The sequence below is a fragment of the Nymphalis io genome, chromosome 5, assembly GCF_905147045.1.
Source record: "Nymphalis io chromosome 5, ilAglIoxx1.1, whole genome shotgun sequence".
Taxonomy (NCBI): Eukaryota; Metazoa; Arthropoda; class Insecta; order Lepidoptera; family Nymphalidae; genus Nymphalis; species Nymphalis io.
In genome coordinates, this window is record NC_065892.1 from 12,652,206 (window position 1) to 12,680,032 (window position 27,827).

General features: G+C 31.0%; 1 protein-coding gene across 1 annotated transcript in view; it reads left to right on the forward strand.

Annotated features, from left to right (window-relative positions):
- Window positions 1–27,827, forward strand: part of LOC126768682 (uncharacterized) — a 137,552-nt gene that overhangs the window by 78,637 nt on the left and 31,088 nt on the right. The window contains exons 2-3 of the mRNA XM_050486937.1: window positions 10,573–10,842; window positions 12,062–12,195. Coding sequence (XP_050342894.1) covers window positions 10,770–10,842; window positions 12,062–12,195 — 207 coding nt within the window. The 5' untranslated portion in view covers window positions 10,573–10,769. The remainder of the gene's footprint in view (window positions 1–10,572; window positions 10,843–12,061; window positions 12,196–27,827) is intronic.

Sequence of the window (27,827 nt, forward strand, 5' to 3'; positions counted from 1 at the left end):
CTATTTTGATCGGTAAACAGTAAGCTTTATCAAATTTATTATTCTACGCGCTTATTTTAATCCTTATCGAAACGAAATAGATCTCAAAATTGCGTGTACGAAATTGAATTTAAATTGTTTTCTACATGTCGCATTTATCTTAACGGGTCCAATTTATCTCGTCCCAGAACTACACTCATTGCATTTTCAAAAGAATGCACATCGGTTGTTTATACCAACTGGCCGCCTGAAGTGAAAGCGATATCAATTTATTTCGAATTGTTTCTTTACGTCTGTCATTTTAATGGTGACATGATTTATTTAAATCAATTCATTAATTAGAATAGAGTTTGGCGATAATTATTGTAAATTCTATTTGGTTTCTCCTTTTTAATTGGACTTTTAATCAATTTTGCAATATAGTTTTTGATTTATTACAGATGCTTTCCAAGTTGATTTCTAGAAACAGATTATTATTTATTATACCATAATTAAAACTAAAATAAAAGTACATAACATTGAAACTATTAAACGAAGTATGTATATGTATAATTGAATTAGATATATAAGACAGCTTACAATGTTTGAAGTAATAAAAGTCAATTGGCGTCATCTAACTGAGCTTGTTGTAGCAGTCTAACTATTGGATTATGATAAATGTATACGAGATATAATCGCGTATAATGAGCAGTATATAAAAATACCTTATAAATTATACATTAGTGTATCGACTTCATATGAAGCTGACGTAATGTATAAACAAACCTTTATTACATGTACAGAGTATTGAAGATACGGCTCTTTCTTAATATACATTTTTCGTAGGAATATTAATAATTATCAGTTGAAGTATTTATAAAAAGGTAACAATACTTATTCTACATCGAGTATTTTATGGTTCATATATTGGATTTTAAAACGTCGAATTCTATTTTCAATTATTATAAAGACAAGCGATTTCTTAGAGATGAAATCCTACTAAGATCGTTCACCCGGATTGCGATTAACGAAATAGATTAATGTGATATTAACACCATAATCCTCTGAATTTAATTTACTCTACGCGGGGATCTAACGCAATTTACGACACCAAAATTAAACAGTACGATAATACGATGCACGAGCCCTTGAAGGTCGACAAATATCCGCCTTTATATTTTATCACTCAAAATACAGAAACAAAATCGATTCTAGAAACATGTACTAAGCATTTGAAATATTCATAATTTATGTTTTAAAATTGGTAGTTACACAAGGGGAGTTGTTTTTACTTGCTTATCTTTTGACTATAATACGTGAACTGACTTGAAGATTTTATAGCCAGAGAGTCGGTTGTCATATCACGGTTACACTGAATATATTCAGAAATTTAATAATATACTTGTATACTCTATAATTATATATAATATGTATATGATATATATATATATGATATATATATGATATATATATGATATATATATGATATATATATATATGTGTGTATGTATATATGTATGTATGTGTATGTATGTATGTATTATTATATGTGGTTAGTGGGATGTAGATATGTGTAGTTTATTAAATATTTAGTATCTCCTTTTTATATGTAAATGCACTTACCTGTTCTCTTACAAAATTCTTTCACCAAAGGTTGTCTGTTAGAGATCGCTATAAGCGATAAGACCGCCTTTGCGCACCATTTCTTTTTTTTTTCTTTGATTGATTGCAAAAAGTGTTAAATAAAAATAATAAATATACGTAATACTATACTATTATATACCCGTTATTGTTAAGTATTGGAAATTTAGTTAATTAAGATTAATGTTTACATTAAGTAAACCTTATACAAATTAATTATTGAGTTCGTAGTATTTTATTTAGTTTTTCGTAGTATTTAACTTCAGATAAAAAATATTTCATCAGCCGTGGCGTGTAAGTCGTTCGCCATTATTTGAAATATCTTTTATAATTTACTTTGTCTCTTTTTGTAACCTCAAATTAAAATGAGAGTATTTATAATTCAATCAATAATGTTTATCTTATGTTTTTATTTCGAAAACAATTATTTTGATGTTTTTAATAATACAACACAATAAATTCAATGTTTATTTTTTCGTGCGTGGTTTTTCCTCGTTTAAAATATTTTATCTTTTATGGGTTGTTTTGTTAGGGAACTTACTTAAAACAGTTGGTTTATTTTGGATTTATTAATCCACATCCTAAGACTACACAAGTTCTCGGTCTATAAAAGATGCCCATTGCCCACATGCCGAGATCATAACAAGCGCATCTCTTCGTGATCGCTCGAGTGTTCGTAATCTCAAGTGTCTGAACGCGATGCGTTTCAAGTACCTCCCTGCTTCTAGTTCTATCTATATATGGAAATATGAACTTTATAATCATTGAATTACGTACTCTATTGCTGTAACGATTAACGATTGTTTTGCAAATTTCTATATACTCCGAAATGCAGAGAATTTTATTACAACATTGTAAAAGAATAAAGGTCATAATGCTACAACAAATGAATTCGAAGATTTTAATCTTAGAATAGTAAACTTATTATTATTAAAGTTATTAGGATTTATATTAGTTGAATCCGTCATAGCTAGCTTAGTAAAGAGATTTTATGCTATGATTCACGTACACTCAGTTTCAAAGTGATCAATATAATTTGTATATACATATGACTATATACTGTTATAAAATTCTCGACGCCTTGAAGGTTTTAATTCGGTTTGATACGAACACAAACAGCTTGAGATAGTGTTGGCAGTTACAAGACGTCAAGGACTTAGACCAGCCCCTCGATGTACTGGCTAACTGTGCAGAATTGGACCACCCAAGGTTTTTTTATGTGATAACTAATTTGTACAATTTTCTTAAATAATTCAAATAGCCTAATATTTCTAACTTCACAGATTGTAAGTCGTCAGTAAAAATAATTTTAAATCCAGCTTGTAAGATACCAGTATTTTAATTTAAAAACTCCGCCTAGAACTGCATGTTGTTATAAAATTATCATAAATCAATTATAAACAGATTCAGTATTTAAGTCTATAAATTAATCCTATTCACGTTAAATTACTTGTTTAATTATATTTAACTATCTTTTAGAATATAACCAAAAAGTACATTGTGATGAGTGTGTAACGGTCACGCAAATAAACACGCTAATATATAATATATCATTTTGACGTGTATCACTTTCACAGCGTCTACAATTAATTCGCTTATTAGATTTTTTGTTCAAGATTGCGTGCAAAAAAATTACAGTTGATATTTCTTAGAGAATATTTCAATTAATTTAGAATTTTATTTCTAAATATTTTAACACCATCTTTAAGGCTTTCAATTGTTATCTTCGTATGATTTTATTTTTTCATTTACATAATCAATGATTACGAGATATACATAGTTGATAAATTCAATTCGCAGTTAGTAGTATTTTTTAAATTATTTAATAACAAATACAAGCGATGTGCGAGAACTCGATCTAACATATCAAAAGAAAGTAAAATGATAGTCGATGACTGGCCGAACTAGAAATGAACGCGTGACTGACTGCGGTCGCTGGATCGCGTTGCAAGCGCATCTAGTCTACCGCTAAGGGTTGACCGCACCTTATCTATTTATTTACACTACGTTACTTAAAGTCGAGGTGGCCTAGTGGTTAGAACGCGTGAATATTAACCGACGATCGTGGGTTCAAACCCAGGCAAGCACCACTGAATTTTCATGTGCTTAATTTGTGTTTATAATTCATCTCGTGCTTGACGGTGAAGGAAAATATCGTGAGCAAACCTGCATGTGTCTAATTTCTGTTGTAAAAAACTGGTGGTAGGGCTTTGTGCAAGCTTGTCTGGGTAGGTACCACCCACTCATCAGATATTCTACCGCAAAACAGCAATACTTGATATTGTTGTGTTCCGGTTTGAAGGGTGAGTGAGCCAGTGTAATTACAGGCACAAGGGACATAAAATCTTAGTTCCCAAGGTTGGTGGCGCATTGGATATGTAAGCGATGGTTGACATTTCTTACAATGCCAATGTCTAAGAGCGTTGGTGACCACTTACCATCAGGTGGCCCATATGCTCGTCCGCCTTCCTTTACTATAAAAAAAAAAAAAAATTCATTGAAATTCTGTCACATGTGTATTCTACTAACCCACATTGGAGCAGCGTGGTGGAATAAGCTCCAAACCTTCTCCTCAAAAGGGAGAGGAGGCCTTAGCCCAGCGGTGGGACATTAACAGGCTGTTAGTGTACTGTTACATATATATCAGTTGGTTTATCCATTGCTGCTTGTATTGTAAAATCATACCAATTCGGTATTTGGAAATTGATTAATGCTATACTGTTTTTGTAATACTAACTAAATCGTATAAATGCAAAAATTATTTTGTTTATTCGTTTGTTACGCTTACATTCACAACCGAAGTGGCGTTTATATTTTAATTTATACGAAGGTACATGTATGTTATTAGGGAGTATACAGAACGTCGGGTTTACCTCTAAATGTTGTTTATGGGTGATTAGTTAAAAATGCGTTTTCTTCTTTCGTATCTCAAATCGATGATGACAGAAAGAGATAAATCGTTATTTAACTAAACCAGATAAACTTCGTTTATAAATAAGGTCATATGTAATAACAATTATTTTACCGAATTAAGCATAACAATAATGTCCTCCAGACCGATTTTGGCCACGGCGGCCAATCTCAAGAGAAATTAGCCATCTACGCAGGAGATCTTATAGTGCATAAGTGTGTGCGCAATCACAGGTGCACTCGCTATTCCCTAACTCTCATAATCCGACGGGATGGCAATCCGACACGACCGGAAAGAGTTCAGGCGCAGGACCAACGGCTTTAAGCGCTTTCCGAGGCACGAGAGTGTCCACACTTCCAACTTCCAGACTCCGGGCTGCTACTGAGAATTTTCTGACGAAACCCAATAACTAATAATTGACCCGACCTGAGAATTGAACCCAGGACCTCTATGTCTGCGTTCTTACATCAAGCCACTAGACCAACGAGGCAGGCATTAAGCATATACATAAAACATATAATTAAAATTGTCTGTCTAAACAACATGTTATGTATAAACAACATGTTCTATCTTATCGTAAATCACATTATAGAGACATTTGTCCCGTCTAAGTGTATAAATGAGATTAATAAATATCCACGCTGGTTTACGCGACCCTTGATAAAATTAATTAATAAAAAATTAAAATTCCACAAAAAATGGAAAATTTATGGCCAACAAAACGATTATAACAAGTTCTCTGAATTACGTCTACAATCAAAAAACTTAGAAGGAACGTGTTATAATGAGTTTCTGGAACGAGCAGAGAATAATATTCGTTTTAGCTCAAAACAGTTTTGGTCCTATATAAAGACTAAAAAAGGTCATACATCTGTACCTAATGTAATGTATTTTAACTCTCAAGTTGGATACAATGGACACGATATAGCAAATATGTTTAATTCTTATTTTCATTCAGTTTTTGAGGATAATATTGGAAATCAAACAATGGATCACTATTCTACTAGCGCAAATCAGACTATCATCAGTTCTATCGAGATTGTTGACAAAAAAGTAGAACGATATTTATCGAACATAGATACATCCAAGGGTTATGGTCCAGATGGAATACATCCCATTTTCTTAAAAAACTGCAGTAAAGTGTTATGTGTGCCTTTAACAATGCTTTTCAAAAAATCATTGGACAACGGATTATTACCAACTATTTGGAAAAAATCTTTAATTACGCCGATTTATAAGTCTGGAAATAAAAACGATATAAAAAACTATCGCGGTATTTCTAAATTGTCAGTTATTCCAAAACTTTTTGAAAAGATTGTCTATGATACGATATTTCCATTATTAAGGCCTCTACTTACCTGTAACCAACATGGTTTTATTAATAAGCGATCCACTGAGTCCAATCTGTGTGAGTTCTTGCATACAGTATTAAGTGCTATGGAAGTTGGTTTCCAGGTAGATGTCGTATACACTGATTACTCGAAAGCATTTGATAAGATATCGCACAATTTGTTATTACAAAAACTTAACAACATCGGTATACATGGTGACCTTCTACGTTGGCTTACATCTTATCTCCGCGAAAGATCTCAAGCCGTTGCTATTAAAGGATATACGTCTAGTTTTATTCCTGTAACATCGGGTGTACCACAAGGTTCTCACCTTGGCCCTTTACTTTTTAACATTTTTATTAATGACGTAACTAATTGTTTCAAAAATTCTCAAGTTTTATTATACGCTGATGACACTAAAATTTTTAAGATAATAAAAAATAATCAAGACTGTTTTCATTTACAAGAGGATTTAAATAAATTAGGACAATATTGCATTGCTAATAATTTGCAGCTTAATGTTGACAAGTGCTGTGTAATTACATTTTCGAGAAAAAAAGAACAAATAATTTTTGACTATTCCATATTTAATACTAAATTAAAAAGGGTGACCGAGGTGAGAGACCTTGGGGTACAACTAGACAACAAACTTATATTCGATAAGCATATTGAGGAAATAGTGATGAAGTCGTATAAAATGCTTGGATTTATCTTTCGGCAAGGGGCAGACTTTAAAAATATTCATACCTTTGTAATTTTGTACAATGCTTTCGTTAGATCACATTTAGAGTATGCGTCAACTGTTTGGAATCCACAATATGCAAAATATGTCAACTTAATTGAAAATATACAAAACAAATTTATCAGGAGGTTGCGATACAAATTTACTTTTCCTGACTCTGTTTTTATGCCACTTGAAGAACGTAGAGAACAAAGAGACCAAATGTTTCTTTACAAAATATTAAATAATTTAATTGATTCTCCATATCTGCTCAGTGAGATTTTATTTAAGTGTCCTCGTTTTAACGCTCGCTCTCAGGATACTTTTTCAATACCCATTTATAAAACTAATTATTTCAAAAATTCTTTTATTCTAAGATCTTGTAATAGTCATAATAGAAAATACAACCACATTGATCTGTTTAAAAATAGTTTAAGTAAATTTTATAATCTTGTGAAAAATACTTATTAGTAATTAACCATAACCATATTTACGTTAAAATTTTACTTTGTCATAAATAGTTATATTTTATGTAACATCAAAATTAGTCCACTTCCCTGTTAAAACAGTAGTGGAAACTTAACTGGCATAAGTGTTAAAATATGATTATTATATTAAGTTGTAATATACGATATGCTGTATGTTTCCCTAATAAATAAATAAAAAAAAAATAAAAAAAAAATAAAAACTAAATAATGACATTATAACTATAATGTACTTGTAGCCAATTATTAGTCGTTGTAAAGAACAATGGCGGATGTACAATTGTTTTTATATTATTTAGAAAACGCTGATCCTTAAAATATAACAACCGGAATAGTTTTATTTATTTATTTTTACGTCGAAAGGAAAAAAAAAAGTTTAATAATTGTAACGAATCATGATTACAATAATAGTTTCGATTCCCCCAATGGATCACAAACAATTACATATAAATTAATTTTCACTTTCCTCAGACATGAGCCTTCAATTACACGCGCATTAAACATCTTCGAATCATTCATAATCAATTTGCTTTAGATGTCGAAAACACGCGAATATCATCGTAACTTGTTTAAAAATCCGCGATCTATTTAAGATATAAACTGGGTGTCAAAATTAATGGTATTTTTTTTGCTGATTTTAGATGTAAGCTACAAAATTGATTCAATAATTTGCGAAACATATGTACTCTTATATGTATAAAAACTATCAATTTCAGCACGACACTTCAGCGTTTTTCTAATACGTTCACAAACATATTTGTGATCTTGGTGTGCTAAAAAGAATATAAATTGAACTGGAACGATTCGATGAAGTTATATTTAAGAAATGCACAAGCGGGGCACATTTAAATCAACGTTCCGTTTCAAATATTTTTTTGAGTCTGATTGAAACTGATGAATGTTGAACATGACGATTTAATAAGTTGCAGGCGTCATAGCACTTTTATAAATCTCACGTTGATTTTGACAATGTTGTCAACTTCTCTATGGTTAAGAAGCACATTACCGTTAAATATTTAATTAATTTGAATCATAGTAAGCACATATCAAATACGTCAGCCATTTATTAGTTAATGCGACCATACAGCGACTTTACTACTCTGAAAACAATCAGAACTGCGGTTGCAATAAAACCCTAACAAAGGAATTTAATAAGACTTAAATACATACAAAAGAAATAAAAGCGTAGTATTATATTATAGTTTCGGAAAAACAGAATCAATATTTAAAAATAATGGACATGTTCGTGGGACATTATCCATTTCACAAGGTCTGAGTTTTTGACAGTCCTAATAATAATCTTCTAAGCTTTCGTCGCACCAGGCTTAAGTAACTCTTTTTACGGATTACGTTATTTATTCCCTCCAAAAATATTGCGTATATGAGGATATGTATCTGTTTTTAAGAGACCTTCAAAGCTTTAATTAATGTATTTTTTCATCCGTAGACACAATAAAATTATGACAACAAAAAAAATTTGGGCGTTCACTATTGTTCTTCATTCAAGAAGCTAATAATATAGGTTTATGTAGACTGTTTAAATGTATCGCGTCCAAACTTTTGCTACGGTATGTTGAGAACTTTAAATTAACTTCATAAAATATTGGGTTCAAGAACCATTTTCCGGATTATTACATTTTTTTATATTATGGTTTTGAATTTCTCTCTCCTTTATTTTATTCGAGCAAATAATGAAATTGTTGTTGATGATCATAATTATAAAGTTATAATAAGCTATAAAAAGGACGGCATAACAAGTTCAGTTGTGTTTCAGTTCTGACCTCTTCTTAATTAAGTACAAGTACTCTCTGTGAATAAAACCATTTTAAGCTTAATTAGAGAAGATAATGAAAATATTACAACACAGTATTTAGTAAGACCTCTAATCTTTAGAATTGTTCCTTGTAAATGTTTTAAAATATTAATCAATCGTTTTTTTTATAAATACCTACGTAAAGATAATAAAATTAAAGATTAACAACAAACAACGAACAAAAAACGCAATAATTATATGATAAAATTGTACCAAATTACACGTAAAGGTATATAAACGTAAATATAAAAACCCTTCACTTGAAACTCGAGTCGAGTGGGTTCGCTGGCAAATGCTAGCTACAGTAATAAATTTGAATCTAGACTATCGAATATCTTAGACGGTAAGCTCAAAGCTTAGAGGAAATTGAAATTTCAAGCACGGCTGCTACTGAGTGAAGCGTAAGAAACATATATAGCTGAAGCGCTATAATGGTCAACGATTCATGTGAACTACTTTGGATAACCCATTCAACAATAGCATTACTCTTTGTTATTCAACATCTATCTTTTAGAAATATATTAAGTAGATATAAATAGTACTTCTGCCTCATATAATAAGTTGAACAACGCAATTGTAATGAAGTAACCTTTTATTTTATTATTAACATTCCAAAGTATTATTATCCACATATTGTACGTCATTTTAAACTCATAATTATATTGTTATTAATTAATATTTGTATGTAATACCATACTAGTACCATACGAGTACTATTATTTTTATTAAATTATCTTTGCTAGTTTAGACTTTCAATATTGAGCTTCGCTTCGCGGTGTAGCTCAAAGTTTTGAATCGCAATACGTGTTTTTTTACATAAATACGGAAATTACATCTATAGAATTAGTACAATACATAATTCTATTTGTAGAAACAATAAACGTTATAATCTACATACCGAAGCGCAATAATTGTGTTTATGATCGACGTTAAGACACTTTTACGGTCTAAATCTAGATTTCTCTTCATGGCTAGACTTTCTAAGCTAACCTAAATACGCGGACGGAAATTATTGTTTGTACCTGCTTTCAAATTAAAACTTCTTGGAAACTATAACTCATGTAATCACGACGAGCGGCTGATGGGTACTAGTTGTAGAAGACATCTTACAAACTCTAACAAGATCGTTTATACAGGCCTTACACGCATTAAAGTTTGTCACAATTATGAGAGAAAGATGTTTAAAAAAAGTCTCAGAATAACAGCATAGTTAGCAGCATAGTATTCGTGTTATGGGGATATTACTAACACTATGCTGTTCCATAACCAATTGGCGTTGAGTATGTACTCGAATAGAAATAAAATTTGTTTATTTCAGCCTGGCCTAAGCAATCAGACTGTAGAAATAACGAACATATCAACCTACCCACTTAAATTATAGGTGTCCTTTAAATTGATTTATGATAAAAATGTTGTAGCAAAATTATAAAACCTAAATTTTATTGACAATTTCTATTTTTATTTTAATGCAAATTGTGACACAAATGTGTGTTGCCTATATGTCAAGGAAAACACGTGTAGGTATATAAATTTGATATTTATGTTAAGTCCATATTTTACTGTGTTAACATATTTAATAAACCATATTTTTGATTTAAAAACGAATTTATATATCTAAGAAATACGAAAATAATTTTATATTCCAAAAATTTACAAAGCAAACTACAATCTCATATTAATGTTTATTCTATAATATTTTTTATTTGTTCCAGATTATCCTGCACCGATTCACAAATATACATCACTATCCAAATCTTACTGTTCACGTTTTAAACCAACATATTCTTTTGAATCTTTCTTCAGTAACAGCAATATGACTTGATTGAATCTTAAACATAGTGTTGTGTTCTAGTAAAGTGTACTTCAGCGACAAGTCATATTGTTAGTGAAAATTGTGCCAGTATTCAAAATGGAAGCCTTAGAAAGGAGAGGAAAAATGATCGCAATCGGCGTGATATTGTTCATCGTGTTTTGGTCCCAATGTAAGTATAACTTGCAAATAAAAAAAAATTAAATATTTTTTTGTCAACTTTACCTTACTGACTTTTACACTCTGCATTTTTTGTGACTCAATACAAGATGGCGCTACAGCACATAAATTTCTATACTCGCTTTGACGATTGCTATAACACAGGCAGCGCATCTTGCAGATATTATTGTGTTAAACTTTATAAAACATATAAGAAATATTCTATGACAAACCTTTATACACTAACAGGCTGTGAATATGTGAGGAGAAGGTTTTAAAGCTTATTCCACCACGCTGCACGAATGCGGGTTGGTGATAATGTGTATTCCACACATGTCTATAATATGTATCTCTGCCACGTGGGTGTAAGAAGCTAAAAAAGCTATAGACAACTCATGACCTCGAAAGTACTCATCACGACCAAATAACTTACAAAATCCTTTATAATACTAGTATTGTTTCGTTTTTGACTTAATCTTAGATCACTAAACATGTTGAGCGAGTCGAGAACCCTGGAAATAGTAAAATGTCAAGTAATATCTTGCTACTAGTGTGTATTAGTGTATGGCCTTACCGATACTTAACGGTCGAATTCCTCCACAGCCTGACTATTGTTATTTGTTTACTTATAGTTGTGAACATTTTAATAATAATCTATTTCTAAAATATATACATATACAGAATCTTATAGAGACGAGACATTATATTATATTTACAATATATTTTACTTATTAACTATTAATAAATTAATTAATTGTAATACAATATAATTAGAATAAGATCAAGACGGAGATTTTCAATAATGTCCTCTCTAAATATCTAAACCTAAAAAAAAAGTTTAGTCGTTAGTTTTTATTTAAGAGAATATATATAAAAAAACGTAATTATAAATCAGCATGATATTGTTTTGTAAATATTTCATAATAAGTAAATTAAACACATCTAACTGAATAAATTTTAACAAATTTATTTTACTATAAAAATTGTAGTAATTATTACTAAGTGAAATAACTGAGAGTCATTAAGGGCACAGGCTTCTATTACACAGTTATACCGATAATCAAATGCTTTTACGATTAAGGTTGTTCCTAATATTGTTGTTTTCATCCAGCCTAATAAAAAAGTAAATATCACGTGTAAGTACACTTACTTCACAGATTTATTTGTTAAGGTAAATAAACCATTTTCGACATAATTACAAATACATTAATAATAATAATTAAATATTATAGGCAAAGGTGTGGAAGGCAAGAACAGCACAAAAATGTCGTACGTGTGTCCCCCGCAGTTCATCCGGCTTGGACACAGCTGTTACTTCTTCAGCGAGAACAAAGCTACGTGGCAGACTGCACTCTTCTCTTGTAAGGTAAGTCACAAGCATTCTTCAAACAAAAAAAAATATTAAGATGGATAAAAAAAAAAAAAAATTAATGAGTAAAGAAATTATAAAATGTATTTCGACCAAGCGTGCGACACGCGTACGTACATACCTAAAACAATGTCGATGAGATCACCTTATTACATCACGATATGAAAATAATAATTCTATAAATCTTTATTTTATAATGCAGTATATTAACCGCAACTGTATTTAAAAATAAAAAAAGTCAATAATATACTATTGTAATTTTATTAAAAAAAAAAACCGAAGAATAGTAGTTATTTACTTATATAGAGTTGTGCAAACATTTTTCCGTATATGGACTGTATTGGCCATATATAAAAACCTCATTTGCAAAGTTGTTTAATAAAATGTTATCATAATTTGTATATGAAACAGCAACAGCATTCCTAAGCCAGTAAGAAATTACAGCAATCGATAAATTTACAACAAACGACTAAAAATGCAAATAGAAATTATTATTATTATAACAAAATTATTATTGTGTAATTGAAACAAAAAAATCACATTGAAATATTTTTTAATATTATGTACTTTGCATATTTATATAATTTATAAACATAAGATAGACATCAAAATATTTCAAGCATGACTTCAACACGGCTCAAGAGCACGGAATGCTATGAATATATAATATTAAATATATAGACAACAAAGTAACAGTTAATAAATGGCCCACCGTAGGACAACGGCCTCCTCTCCTGTTACAATTGAAATTATTTCTAATTAACATTTATGTGTCTTTAAAAGTAACATGTAAATGTTCCATTGCTGGGTTAGGTCCTCCTCTTGAAGGTTATGAATACACATGTGGAAGAATTTCATCCGACACATGCGGTTCCTTACGATGAAAATAATGATAATATTAATTAATGATTCCTTCGCCTACGAGATGAATTATGAACAAAATATAATAATAAATAAGTATAAGAAAACTCAGTGGTGATTGCCTGGATTTGAACTCGGAATCATCGGTTACGATTCACTTGGGTTTCGTGTTTTAGCCACTGGGTCATCTCGGATATTTCAATTATTAAAAAACAATGTAAAATATATTAATTTCAATACCAACATAACAACATCGATTTAATTTATTCGTTGTGCTATATATTTGCGTGTATATGTATGCAATAATAAACATAAATATAATTTTGAACGAATTACGTTCACAAGGCCTCTTTATTAATTAATTCAGTTTAACTATCAACGTGATTAAAATTTATTGCGAGCACCATCAAATGATTCGTCCTTAACACCACAGACCCAATAGGCTTATTACTAGATGACTTACTGCTTCAATAAGCCAGCTGTTGAATACACCCTATAAGATCTTAAACCTCATAGTAATAATGAAAGGTCCAAAAGCTAATTAACAATTACAGAGCTATTCAAACAAAGTATTGTATATACTGAAATAATTTCAAGTACATGACCAGAGTAACGTTTATAAATGAATATAGTATGTCATAATTACGATCATGAACCATTGAGTATTTAAAAATATATTAATATAAACTATTCCATTTAAGTGCCTTAATTATAAACGTTTATTAGCAGTTGTTCCGTTAAACCACATTGTTAAACACAATAGTACAGTACAGAACAGTAACAGCCTGTTAATGTCGCACTGCTGGGCTAAGGCCTTCTCTCCCTTTTGAGGAGAAGGTTTAGAGCTTATTCCACCACGCTGCTCCAATGCAGGTTGATTGAATATATATGTGACATAATTTCAATGAAATTAGACACATGCAGGTTTCCTCACGATGTTTTCCTTCACCGTCAAGCACAAGATGAATTATAATCACAAATTAAACACATGAAAATTCAGTGGTGCTTGCCCGGGTTTAAACCCACGATCGTCGATTTAGATTCACGCGTTCTAACCACTAGGCCATCTCGGCTAATTTATGTTAAACACTGATTAATCTATTTATGTCATTATTGATGTGGCATTCGAAAAAAGAAGACAAAATGTTGTTTAACTAATCACTTATGACGGGCCGGTTGGCGTGGTTGGTAGATACTTTCCTTTCACGGGTTCGATTCCTACTCACGACAGACATTTTCATACTTTACAAGTCTGTTTGACCTGAGTCTGGGTGTAATTATATAAGTATGTATTTACAAAAGAAAAGTAGTATATGTAGTGTATCAGTTGCCTGCTTTCCATAGTACTAGCTCTGCTTAGTTTGGGATCAGAGGGCCGTGTGTGAATAATGTCCCAGGATAATATTATTACTTTCTAAACCACGTTTATAATAAGTCGTGCAAAATTTAAAATAAAATATAACTGTAACAATAGTTAGTGTCAATGACGAAACTCATTTCTGAAAGAGACATTGTGTAAAAATGAACGAATAAACTTATGAGCGCAAAGCAATCCGTAGAGCAAATCCTATCAAAGTTCCCTATATAGTCTCAGTATGACTTATATTAAAACTAACTATACTTAAGCTGAGAAATTAATATCCTAACTCCCTTTGATAGGATGCAGCACAGCGTTATATTTTGGGGCTACAATTTAATCCCGCTAACAGTGTTAACCCGATCTTCATCTCTAAAGCCATTGAGCGCTGACATGTTTATTTAGGACAACATTGCCGACTAAGGAAATAGTGGAATCTAGTTTGGAGATTGTTTAGTATATGTTAAAATCAACTAACTAATTATCACAATCAATAATCTAGAATTTTTTAAAAATAGAACATAAAAATCGGTTAAATCGTGAAACATAAGCCATTTTAAAAATTCATACTGAAAATACTAATATTGTATATAAGCCAAAAAGCCGGCTGCCACAGCGACAGTTTGTAGAAAACACACTATATTGTAAGAAGACATGCATTTCATGTAAAGGTACACTTATTACATTACAATCAAATGTTCATATCGCATCTGACACATCTAAATAACTCCTTCTTATTGCTTTATTAGTTTCCGCCTGCAGCTTCACACGCTTCGCCCGCGTTTGATGGGAAGAGATATTAGGTACCCTACGTCCTATTCTATATCCCGGACAACATGTGTGCAAAATTTCGTGATGATCAGTTAAGTAGTTAAGGCTTAAAGCGTTAAGAAATAAATAACAAATTAAGTCACGCATTTGTAATGTTAGTAAGGATTACAACGGTTTTAATGCACTACTCGGTAATTCGTGACACAAAAATAAGTATCAAGTCACTTTAATTATTTCTAAAAAAAAGTATTAATGAACAATGTTCGCTCGTCGGAAGTAATCTAGTATTATGTTCATTCAACCAAATTTCGTTTCTATAAATATAAACAACCTTTTTCATTTTACCAAAGTATTCGTATTATTTAAATCTAATAATTCGTTGCAAATCGATAATTTTAATATATTATAATATATAAAGTATGTATATATATATTCTAATTTTGAAAAAGATTGTTAGTATTAAAACCAATAAATATTACGTTAATGTTGATTAACTTTGACAGTGGCTATAAATGAACTTTTTCAAAATTAAAATTGATTAAGAATAGTAAATGTGTTTTTTTAATATTTGATTGTATATCAAATCATGAAGATATTAAAAAAGTAATTAAATACTTTTTTTAAATTTAAACAAAATGGCAAGATTTTTTCTCACCTAATCCACATATAAATAGAAATCGTGTTCAACATATTAATTATTTTTTTTATCCATTATGCTCATTTCAATTATAAGCACCACTTAATACAATCGCGATGTCGTCATAAAATGTCTAAACACTTGTATCTTAAGAATTCTTCAATTTATAAGACTTCGCATCGGTCTATTGAAAGATTTTTCACATAGTTTAAAATAAATAGACCACCATCGTCGCGCGTGGGCTTTACTACGTGCGATCCGCATTACTAACATATTTATTTGATCTCTTATAACCGGTTTACACCCTTAGGTCTCAGTGTTGTTAATTCACAGATTCGATATCATTTTATAATAAGATATGTTTTTGTATAAGCGTTAAAATAGTTTAACTATCAATACACAATAATGTTTATGTTACACTCGTTTTTGAGCGGTTATTAAAAATGGTTACGATATAATATAAACGGCTCCTAAAACTGTTACTATGTTATTCCAGAGACACGATACACGTGTTCTGAAGAATTCATCTCGTGGCATAGATTAAATAATACTATTCCAACCATATGCTTCGTTTTCTTATAATGTCGTAAATCAATACTGACCTATAAATACATTAATATAAGGGCGATAACATACTAGCAAAAAACCACGTTTTTAGATACACACACACGAAAAACACATTTTCGTTTTACAAGATTTTACTTAACTTCTCCTATTAATATGCGAGTCAAATTTTGCAAACAAATAAACCGTTTAAGCTGAAATTTTTCGAGCACTTATACTGTCACAATAATAAAAAAAAGTTTTTTTTTTTAATTTTTTTTATTACTTGACCATGCATTTTACATTGATCCGATTTTTCTTGGCCACATAAAAATAAATTTCTAAAAAAAAAACATAAAAAAGCGCAAAACTATAACTTAATATCTTGGAACATAGATATATCAATTTTTAGTTTATTTGGGTTTAAATTACACAGACGTGACAAATATTCCGACTATAAGATATAAAGGAAACGCGTGGAATATATTAAAACGAAATGGCCTGATGCAGTTTTTACTGAATCACTTGAACGACAATAGTGTTAACAAACGCGTCAGTGCGCCAACATAATAAATTTACACCTCTGAACTTGTCGATGACACAAAGATCATGAAAATCGAAGTAGATAAATCTCTTTGATAGACGTCTGTTTATTGTAGCATAGATTTATCAAGATACACGTATAGCCCAAAATATTCTTTAATATTGAACGAATAATTAAATTACGTCATTTGTTTTGTTTTTTATTTACTTTTTAACAATAACTCTTTTGCATATAGTAGATAACTCAAAAATATGATTTTTACTACAACTATATTGTAATATTGTTAATGCAAGAAGTATGGTTTATGTTTTATCAAATAAAATAAAAGAGAAAAAGCTTGGAAAAGAAGAGAAATAATGAAAACAATGTAGCACAACTAAAACTGGCTGGTAACGTAGGCGGTGAAATTTGAGCCGTGATGTGAATAGATCTATCGATAAAGTTTAATATCTACTTATTGACTCGTGTGGGTTTGATATATATAAGATTTATTTTCATAATATTGACTCAGTTAATATATTTACAAGATAAGACAATTAGCGTGTCAATATTTATAGATATTTTTTGGGTTCAGAAATATTTGCATCACATATTGGATTTGAGTACAGGCTAAATATTGGTCATAAACGTCAGAATGAGCCATTTAAAAAACTAAACGTTATGTGGTAACTCTTTGGTCTTACAAACCAAATATTGCATCAACATAAAACATACCTTTTTCTCTTCAATGTTTAATGAAAAACTAATAGAAATTTGATCTAAGCCAAAGAATCCTGTAGTAGATAGTAAAAACTAAAGCGGAAACCACGGATAATTTTTAAAACTTAAATATTATAATTGATACATATTCTTAATTTAAATAAAAAATATGATCATGGTCAATTTATTTATAAAGGCAATTGTATTCAATGTTTACATTTTAGGAATTACTTTATTGTTTCAAAGAGATAAATAATTTATTGTATCGTTAGGTACAAAGTATACTCGAGGTGTTAAAATATTGAATGGTTTTTTCGTCTATGATCATTATTAATGTTAAGGAAATTTTATGGGTTCAACATAAGATATAAATAAACACTTCACATATAAATCAATCTATTTTAGAAGTAAGTGTTACGAAAACAATATGTTTAATTACTTCGAATAATTAATTATTTGTAAAAATTGGAGGTTAATTAAGTAATTTTCTGAGCTCTTATGAATTCGTAGATCTTAAACGAAGGTTGCGGGTTATTACCAAGGGGAGTGCCATAGTATTTTGATTTGACGTGATATTCAGTATGAGCTCGATAGTAAGGAAACTTGCATGTAACGGATAAAATTCTGCCTGTAAATAAACCCCCACTGAAGTAGCGTGTCGGAAGCAAACCTTACCTTGGCTTTAGATGGAGATGAGTCACTTTTGAGTCACTTTTAGAACTTTGACGAGCCGGTTGGCGTGGTTGGTAGATACTTGCCTTTTCACGCCGAAGGTTGTGGGTTCGATTCCCACCCAGGACAGACATTTGTGTGCATGAACATGTCTGTTTGTGCTGAGTCTGGGTGTAGTTTTCTATATAATTATGTATTTACAAAAGAAAGGTAGTATATGTAGTATATCAGTTGTCTGGTTCCCATAGCACAAGCTTTGTACAAGCTTAATTTGGGATCAGATGGCCGTGAGTGAAAAATGTCCCAGGATATTATTATTATTATTATTATAATACTTACATTGCTGACGCATATTTGACTGACAGCTTTTTTCGTTGATCTAGCATATAAGCCTGGCCTATAACAAGTTACCGGGTTCTTCTGTATATAAATTCTCAATAGAAAGCCGTGTTGGGTCCTACGACTAAACTATTTCGGGTTCTGTCGGATTAGCTGTCCCATTGGATTTTAGGAGTCAAGAAATATAGAGTGCATCTATGTTCGTGCAAACACTTGTGCACTATAATATTTGATGCGTTGGCTAATAACCCTGACTGAATGGCCGCTATGGCCGAAATCGGAGGACATCATCAACACACATAAGATATCTCATCTACTTCAACAACCCTCACTTGAATGTATATAATTTTTATTCCCTCACTTCATGGAAACATCGCATATTTCAGTTATTATTAACCTTGAAAAAAAAATTCTTATCGCCTTCTCACCAAAGGTTCCATGTTCTAATTACCGTGGGCTTATTACATTTAAAAATCTGGTTTACCGACCCACAAACAACAGGAAGCGTCGTAAACTTTTATCGATATCCCAAATTATGCCGCGCCAAATGCCACGATGATTCCAGGTACATTGTGTTAGTAAAGTCAGGGTTGCCAAATTTACTTTTGTAATAATATTGTAGAAACAAAAACACGAATACAAATCTTATTTTCATTAAAAAAAAACACTACAATATTGAGGACGATATAAGCGTGACTTAATTTGGTGTAGATACCAATTTACCCGTATTAGTAAACAATTTCTGTTGATTTTATTTTCGCTACCACATTTAAATAAATTGTTCAAGTAATCAAGTGTAAACATCCTGTACATAAATGTTCTATAATATATTTGATTTGTTAAAAACAACATAACTTGAACATAAATCGTCTTGTAATCTATATCCGGTAATTTGGGAACCCTGAATGCAGCTGAATTTGCGTCACATCGCTGGAGGCGATTACGAAAACCACCGTCACCGATCACACTGATTCGTCACGGTTATTCGAGAATCGTGTGGGCTGGACCACATGGCAATGAACGGGCTACGAACAAAATTTCGAACTTAAAAAACTTTTACCATACTAACGTTTTAAGTGAAAATACTTTGTTGTATTGCTAAATTTTACTAACAATAAATATTTCACTGTTTGTGAAATAATATTGGTTTCCTGATTTGAGTTTTTTTTTAATTAGTCATTATATTCTATTATGACCAGGAACCAATAAACGTGATGGGTTATTAGCTTTATCCAAAAAACTGTTTCATATAAGTAGCCATTTAAAAAAAAATCTTATTAGAAATCGTTCTTTCTTCAAATGCGATTACCAACAACCAATGAAATTCAGTTGTTTTTAGTCTTATTTATCTTTCTTAATACAACTAACCGAGAGCAGATATTATCTAGGAGAATTGCTTTTCTTATTAAATATTGCAATCAAAATCACATGTCAATTATGAATACTTTATTTGTTTAACTAAGTCATATATTATAATATGAAACTACTTACGCTTACAATACAATTTCTAATCAACGGCATTAGATGAAATAAGTTAATTGAAATAAATTTCATGCAGCTGTAAACCTCATTATGTACAAGCTCTGGGTAATAATTACGATATTTTCACAACAAACTTTAATAATGCTCTAGTACAAAGAGGGTAAGAAATAAAAGCTCAACTACCAACGGAAATGATTGCTTTATTATTTGCCAATTTTCTTCGGTGGTAGTTTTTAGTCCTAGTAGTATTTAACGGTATGATGTAATGCCTTTAAAAGTCCCACTGCTGGGTTGCTTTTGGGGGAGCTTAGCTAACTTTAATACTATCGGAAAAAAATATGCAATTAGTATTTTTTTTGTATGGTGTCACTGTCTGTTGAAACAATTTTTTTTGATCGTTTATCCAAACTTCATGTTAAAACTAGGAAACCATATTACGAACATTTTTAGTCTGATTTTTATTTGATGATTGCACAATTTTTGATAATGATTTTTTTTATAGAATAGGAAGACGGACGAGCATATAGGCCACCAGTGGTCACAAAGGCCCATAGAGATTGGCATTGTAAGAAATGTTAACCATCGCTTACATCACCAATGCGCCACCAACCTTGGGAACTATAATATTATGGGGTTTATTTGACTATACTAGTCATATAATTCGTTATATAGTAATTTTAATAATGTAATAGGTAAATATGCATTAATATTTTTCATGTGCAATTAAATATTTCCTGTTATTTATTAGTTTATATTTAAACTTATAGAAAATCAATTACCTATAAATTAAAATCGTAATAATTTCTTGTAGTAACAAAAACTACGGTAAAGTCAAGTTATTATTGCATATTCTTGAGTTTTTTTATCAAATATTTTTGTTGTATACAAATACTCGGAAACCAATAAGAAAGCGAACGTGACAAGTGTCAAGTGAAACCCGTCACATCTGCGAAACCGTCGCGGATGAGATTAAGTATTTAAAACACTTTTAAATTGACGAGATTAACCTACATAACGTATAAATCATAATTACTATTATTGAAATAATAAAAAAATGTTTTCTATTTAAAAATAAGTAATAAAAGTTAATTAAAAATCATCATAAAATATAGAAACAATAAATTTACTTATTGATGCAAGTATCTACTGCGGACGGTATAGCTAAAAAAAAGGCGAAATAAAATAAGTTTTTTTTTTAGCAACATTGTTATTTTTACTTTAATAGTTCACATTTGATAGGGGATGTGATCTTTCAATTCCCAAGGTATATTTTCATCTCAAAAAGCGTACAAATGCGATTACATAAGCAATAGTACCATGGAAACAGCGTAGACGAAATATATAAATATTATTATATTAAAGTTTTAAACTTTTTATACTAAGAGCAGTTTTATATAAATGAGGAAGAAAAATACCAACAATATATCCCTAAGGAATTCCCGTATTAACTGGAGCCACAAGATGTCTTTTACCATTTACAGTAACCATCTAAAAATATCTCAGTTACGGAATCAGAAAGTTGAGAACGATCTTTAATAACGTATTGACGAATCTTTCTGACCTGTGCTTGAAACTAGTTTTTTTGATAGATTTAACAAAATATAGTATTTTCTTATACAACAACATGTAACAAAATCAACACGAACATACATAGTTCACTACAATGTATACACAATTATTATATCATTACTATTAGTGTACAAGTTACTCACGTACGGCCTTCAATTGTTTAATATAGAAATGTATAGAATTCATAGTGTTTTAGAATACAAGTATCGGTATTGTTGCAGACATAGAACAATGAACATTAGAAATGGATAATATGAAAAATTTAATCATTTCATACACATGCTTAAGCACACGCACACATACAGAATCAAATGAGAATAAAAATACACTTTATTAAAGGTTCTTAAAATCATTTTTAAATCGTCATTTTAGAAGGTTTTTTTTTTTTATAGTAAAGGAAAGCGGACGAGCATATGGGCCACCTGATGGTAAGTGGTCACCAACGCCCTTAGACATTGGCATTGTAAGAAATGTCAACCATCGCTTACATATCCAATGCGCCACCAACCTTGGGAACTAAGATGTTATGTCCGTTGTGCCTGTAATTACACTGGCTCACTCACCCTTCAAACCGGAACACAACAATACCAAGTACTGCTGTTTTGCGGTACAATATCTGATGAGTGGGTGGTACCTACCCAGACGAGCTTGCACAAAGCTCTACCACCAGCAAAATTTTAATGTAAAGCTACCACTGTTTCGGATTTTAGATTCTACCGAGTAGATCCGGCAAGAAAATAAGTAGTTTTATTTTTAATCAATCATATAATATACATGTTATAATAATAATCATATGCAATTATATTTCTGTATCCCGTATGAAAAATTTCATCATTTATTTAATAATTTTATTTATTAATCATGTACAGTATAAGTCTTATTTAAATGTAAATGTATTCAATAATATAATATAATGTAAATATATTCAATTTCAAAAAGACAACGAGCAATATATATAAACTGATGATAATAAAAGGTTTTTTCAATGTTTTATAAATTAATCTAAAACAATAAACTTTTTTTTTTTTTATAGAATAGGAAGGTGGACGAGCATATGGGCCACCTGATGGTAAGTGGTCACCAACGCTCTTAGACATTGGCATTGTAAGAAATGTTAACCATCGCTTACATCACCAATGCGCCACCAACCTTAGGAACTAAGATGTTATGTCCGTTGTGCCTGTAATTACACTGGCTCACTCACCCTTCAAACCGGAACACAACAATATCAAGTATTGCTGTTTTGCGGTAGAATATCTGATGAGTGGGTGGTACCTACCCAGACGAGCTTGCACAAAGCCCTACCACCAGTAAAATATAATATATTATAGAATTATAATTAATCCTTACTAAGCTTTTTTATAAGCTTGTAAATCCAATAAATATACTTATGATGTTCGTTTGACGGTAAGCAATAATTGTGATATTTGCGTCACTTCTACTTCTATTTCGTGGTTGCAAGTCGTATGTTACCGGCGGTGAACGTATCAATAGTTCCACGAAATCTGCTATTGATACGTGATCGATGCTCTTAAATTAATGCACTTCTCACATTTGTAATAAATCGTTTTTAAAACGATAAAACTCTTTACCGCTTGGATTTTCCGACACCCGCTTGCAAAAGCTGTTATGCAAATTATTACAAACTAGTTTTAACCTATAGTTCCACCCATGTGTTTCAGGATAAAAATCCTACGAATATTTATTTACAGATATTATATCTGGTATATAAAATATATAATAACATTCGTACCTTCGTTCCAATTGTTCCAAACGTGAAGAAAAAAACAATTAAACACATTTTCACATTGATAATAATGTTTGTACTTTTAGATATTTTCATTGTTATCTATCTTATTTATTAAACATCATAAATTCATGACAAATATACTTTGTTATTAAAATCGAAATATTGTCAGCAAAGTAAAGTAAATGTACTTGACATAGGCCCTTTCTCCTCTTACATACACATGTTAAATTTACAGAATTTTACCAGTCGCACGCATAATAACATACCTTTTGGTTAAAATCTACCTATTTTACCCATTGAGCCATCTCGAATTTAGTAATTGCTGAAAATGGTCGATGGCACCATTTAAAAAATATATACATTGTTGAGCTCCGTAAATAGCCCACACCAACTATAGTAATTTTGTTTATAAATAAATGAGACTAATGTGTGGGTGACCTTAATGTGCATGGGACCATAATAAAAATAGTTCAAGGTTGGAAGAAAAACTTATTAAGATCGTCAGTCATATCAAAACGATTGGAGTCAATTTAAAGTCAACCATGATAATCGAGCCCTAACATCATCATCACTATTTTCATCACCTGATGATGTCATCTGAACAATGGGGTAATAAAATGCACCGATCAACGGAGGAAATTGTTACAAATTATATATACATATATGTGCCCTGACTCATTCGAAACGTGCGTCGAGACGATTGCAAATATTACGAGTTGAATGAGTTCGACTATTATTTTATTTTACATAACCTTGCTTATATCGCTTACTATCATATTAATAAAATATTTTGGAATGAAATTATTTAACTATTGTCGATATCATGAGTTTAAGATTAATGAATTAATCAAATTCATAAATCTTAAAAATCCAAGAAATATTTTTTTTACAAAATCATGCAACTAAGTATCCTGCTATGTTATTAAACTAGATATTATATAATTGGCTGCCTCGTTGGTCTAGTGGCTTGATATAAGGCCGCAGACCCGGAGGTCCTGGGTTCAATTCCCAGGTCGGGCCAATAAAAAGTTATTGGGTTTTTCTGTCAGAAAATTCTCAGTAGCAGCCCAGTGTGTGGAAATTGGAAGTGTGTACACTCCCGTGCCTCGGAAAGCACGTAAAGCCGTTGGTCCTGCGCCTGAACTCTTTCCGGTCGTGTCGGATTGCCGTTCCATCGGATTATGAGAGTTAGGAAATAGAGAGTGCACCTGTGTTTGCGCACACTTGTGCACTATAATATCTCCTGCGTAGTTGGCTAATCTCTCTTGAGATTGGCCGCCGTTGCCGAAATCGGTCTGGAGGACATTATTATTATATAATATAAATTAATCATCTATTCTTATAGATGACATATCTAATCAACTACTTAAAATAAAAATACGTCTACAATAATCAATTTTTGGTTATTCAAAACACAATATCCTCGTTAAAGTATTTCTTAATATATTTATTATTTAATTTGTAAAAAAAAAATATTTTCATATTAAATTTTAGAAATTGATCAACTCATGTTATATTATAAATGATTCCATTATCAGATATTAACAAGATATTGAGACGTTAAGGTCACCATTGCTTGCACAGATGTAGTACACAAACATAACCTACTTGCATTAATACTGGATATAAACTGTAAATATGACGATAAAACACATCACAACTGTAATTGGATACACGATATACGATCGGTAAAGGAATTAATATTCATAAAATCATATTGTAAAGCCAAGTTATTCGTTACCAACGGCAACAAGTACCTATCATGAGCTAGATTAATATAAACAGTATAAAATTTTGTACATCACGAGAGAATATAATAAGAAATTTTATATTTGATGTTTCTTTAAAGTTTAAAATCAATTTAATATGAATACAGTCTTTTTTATGACAATCAAAAATAAAGTATCAATTCATTCAAACAATTTTAAAAATAATTTCAACGGTTAATTACAATTCTATTAATGAAATTGTATTGCATGCCATGAATACTTGTGTCATCTGAGTGAACGGGTTTTTTTTTCTGGGTCGGAGCAGACGCATTCACAATGTAAATCAAGTAAAGATTTAGTATCAGATAACACTTAAATTACGTGCTCAGTTTTGGATCGAATAAATTTCTCCATCGTATTAAATAAATAATCATTATGACTGAATCATTTTATAAGAAGTCTAGCGGCTGATGGTACGTGATTGACATTGTGCATAACTAATATCCCTGCAATTGATAATGTTCATGGAAGTAGCCACTTACCAACAGGTGGTCCATTTGCTCGCTTGTCTTTCTATCTCTCAACAAAAATATAATACTTATATAATATATCATATTTAAAGTTACATAAATTGTGAAAACATTATTCATAAATGTTTATAAATACGAGTATATATACATACGAATATGCTGGCGCCATCTAGTTTCAAATGAAACTTTACAAGCTACGACCAAAGAATAATATTGACTTAACATCACACGTGAATACACTATCCTTGGGTAATAAAAGAACCTACACAAGCACGATTCGATTTTATTATCCTATAAACGGTACAAGCCGTTATCTTAAATACATATAGTTAAAATCTATTGAACGGCATTATTTCTCTCGTTTTAAATAATTAATGGAGTACCTTTATCTCTTTCTCGCAAAAGAATTCGGCATTTTCAATATTAGCCCAGCAACGTTGGCAAGCCGTACATTGGTCAATAAAATTAATTGGTGATTATTTTCGTATATGAGGTCAAGTGCTTCCAATAATTCTACAACTGTCTCTTGAGATGATTGACTCTTATTAGATCGTCCTTCTCATGTTACACTATAAATCATATTAGTATAGTATTGTTCCCACACGATAGCTAACTCGTAATTTGCGTAGTATATGTTCATTTTTAAGAATGTAATATTGATTTCCTTCTGCATATAACACAATTACAACACACTGTAACTTACCAGTGCTGAATTTTTAAGCTATCAACAGTAAGTTCAAGTAGATGTAAGTAGATTTTGGAGCTGCAAATTTGAAACCGTCAACTTTTCTTTTTAATTGCCATTATAACAACTCAGCAGCACATACATTCAATTTGCTTTATCATACACTTGATATCTTATTAATTGAGAAACATATTTCTGATGTATTTTTCCCGTACCTATTCATAGTTTTATGCTGGAACTTAGATAAAATCAAAATCCAAATTCATTATTCAAGTAGGCCCGTAAACTGGTGGAAAAGATTAAATATTAAGTTTCATGCACGTTCTTCTCGGTAGAATCTACATTCCGAATGGACAATTAAAAATACTTTGGATTTATGTATTATAATAATAATAATAATATCCTGGGATATTTTTTACACACGGCCATCTGATCCCAAATTAAGCTTGTACAAAGCTGATATGGAAACCAGACAACTGATATACTACATATACTACTTTTTTTGTAAATACATACTTATATAGATAATTACACCCAGACTCAGGACAAACAGACATGTTCATGCACACAAATGTCTGTCCTGGGTGGGAATCGAACCCACAACCTTCGGCGTGAAACGCAAATATCTACCAACCACGCCAACTGGCTCGTCAAATTGTTGAATTTAATTTAAGTTATTCTACAGTTTTTTTATATTATTTCCTAAAAAACATATGCAGAAAATTTGTTGCAAAATTAAAAATAACAATTGAATATTGAATTGAGTTACTTAATAGTTTCCGTAATGTTTAACAATCAATTTAGAATTAATATTGAGAACATACACAAAAAGCCGAGATGGCCCTGTGGTAAGAACGCGTGAATCTTAACCGATGATCGTGGGTTCAAACCCGGGCAAGCACCACTGAATTTTCATGTGCTTAATTTGTGATTATAATTCATCTCGTGCTTTACGGTGAAGGAAAACATCGTGAGGAAACCTGCATGTGTCTAATTTCACTGAAATTCTGCCACATGTGAATTCTACCAACCCGCATTGGAGCAGCGTGGTGGAATAAGCTCCAAACCTTCTCCTCAAAAAAGAGGAGAGGAGGCCTTTAGCCCAGCAGTGGGACATTCACAGGCTGTTACGGACGGAAAACACAAGTCCGAGTAGCTCCGTAATCGCAACGCTATTTATAAGTCAATAACTAATGCTCAATATTAATCTGTACTGTATAAACAAGAATTTATAAATCTTATAATAAACATTTCTAAACTTCCACCTTAAATTTAATTTGCATACTATTTGTACTGTACATTCAAAGTACAAGTATGTACAACAAACTACGTCTAAATTTAAAGAAAACAATACAACTGAAATGCATCGCTGACGCATCTCAGTCCTGCACTGAAATAGTTACGACCCCAGAACTTGTACAAGAATGAACGCGTTTGTAAAATGTCGACATGGTGATTATTTCTTGCGCAGTTGCTTGTCA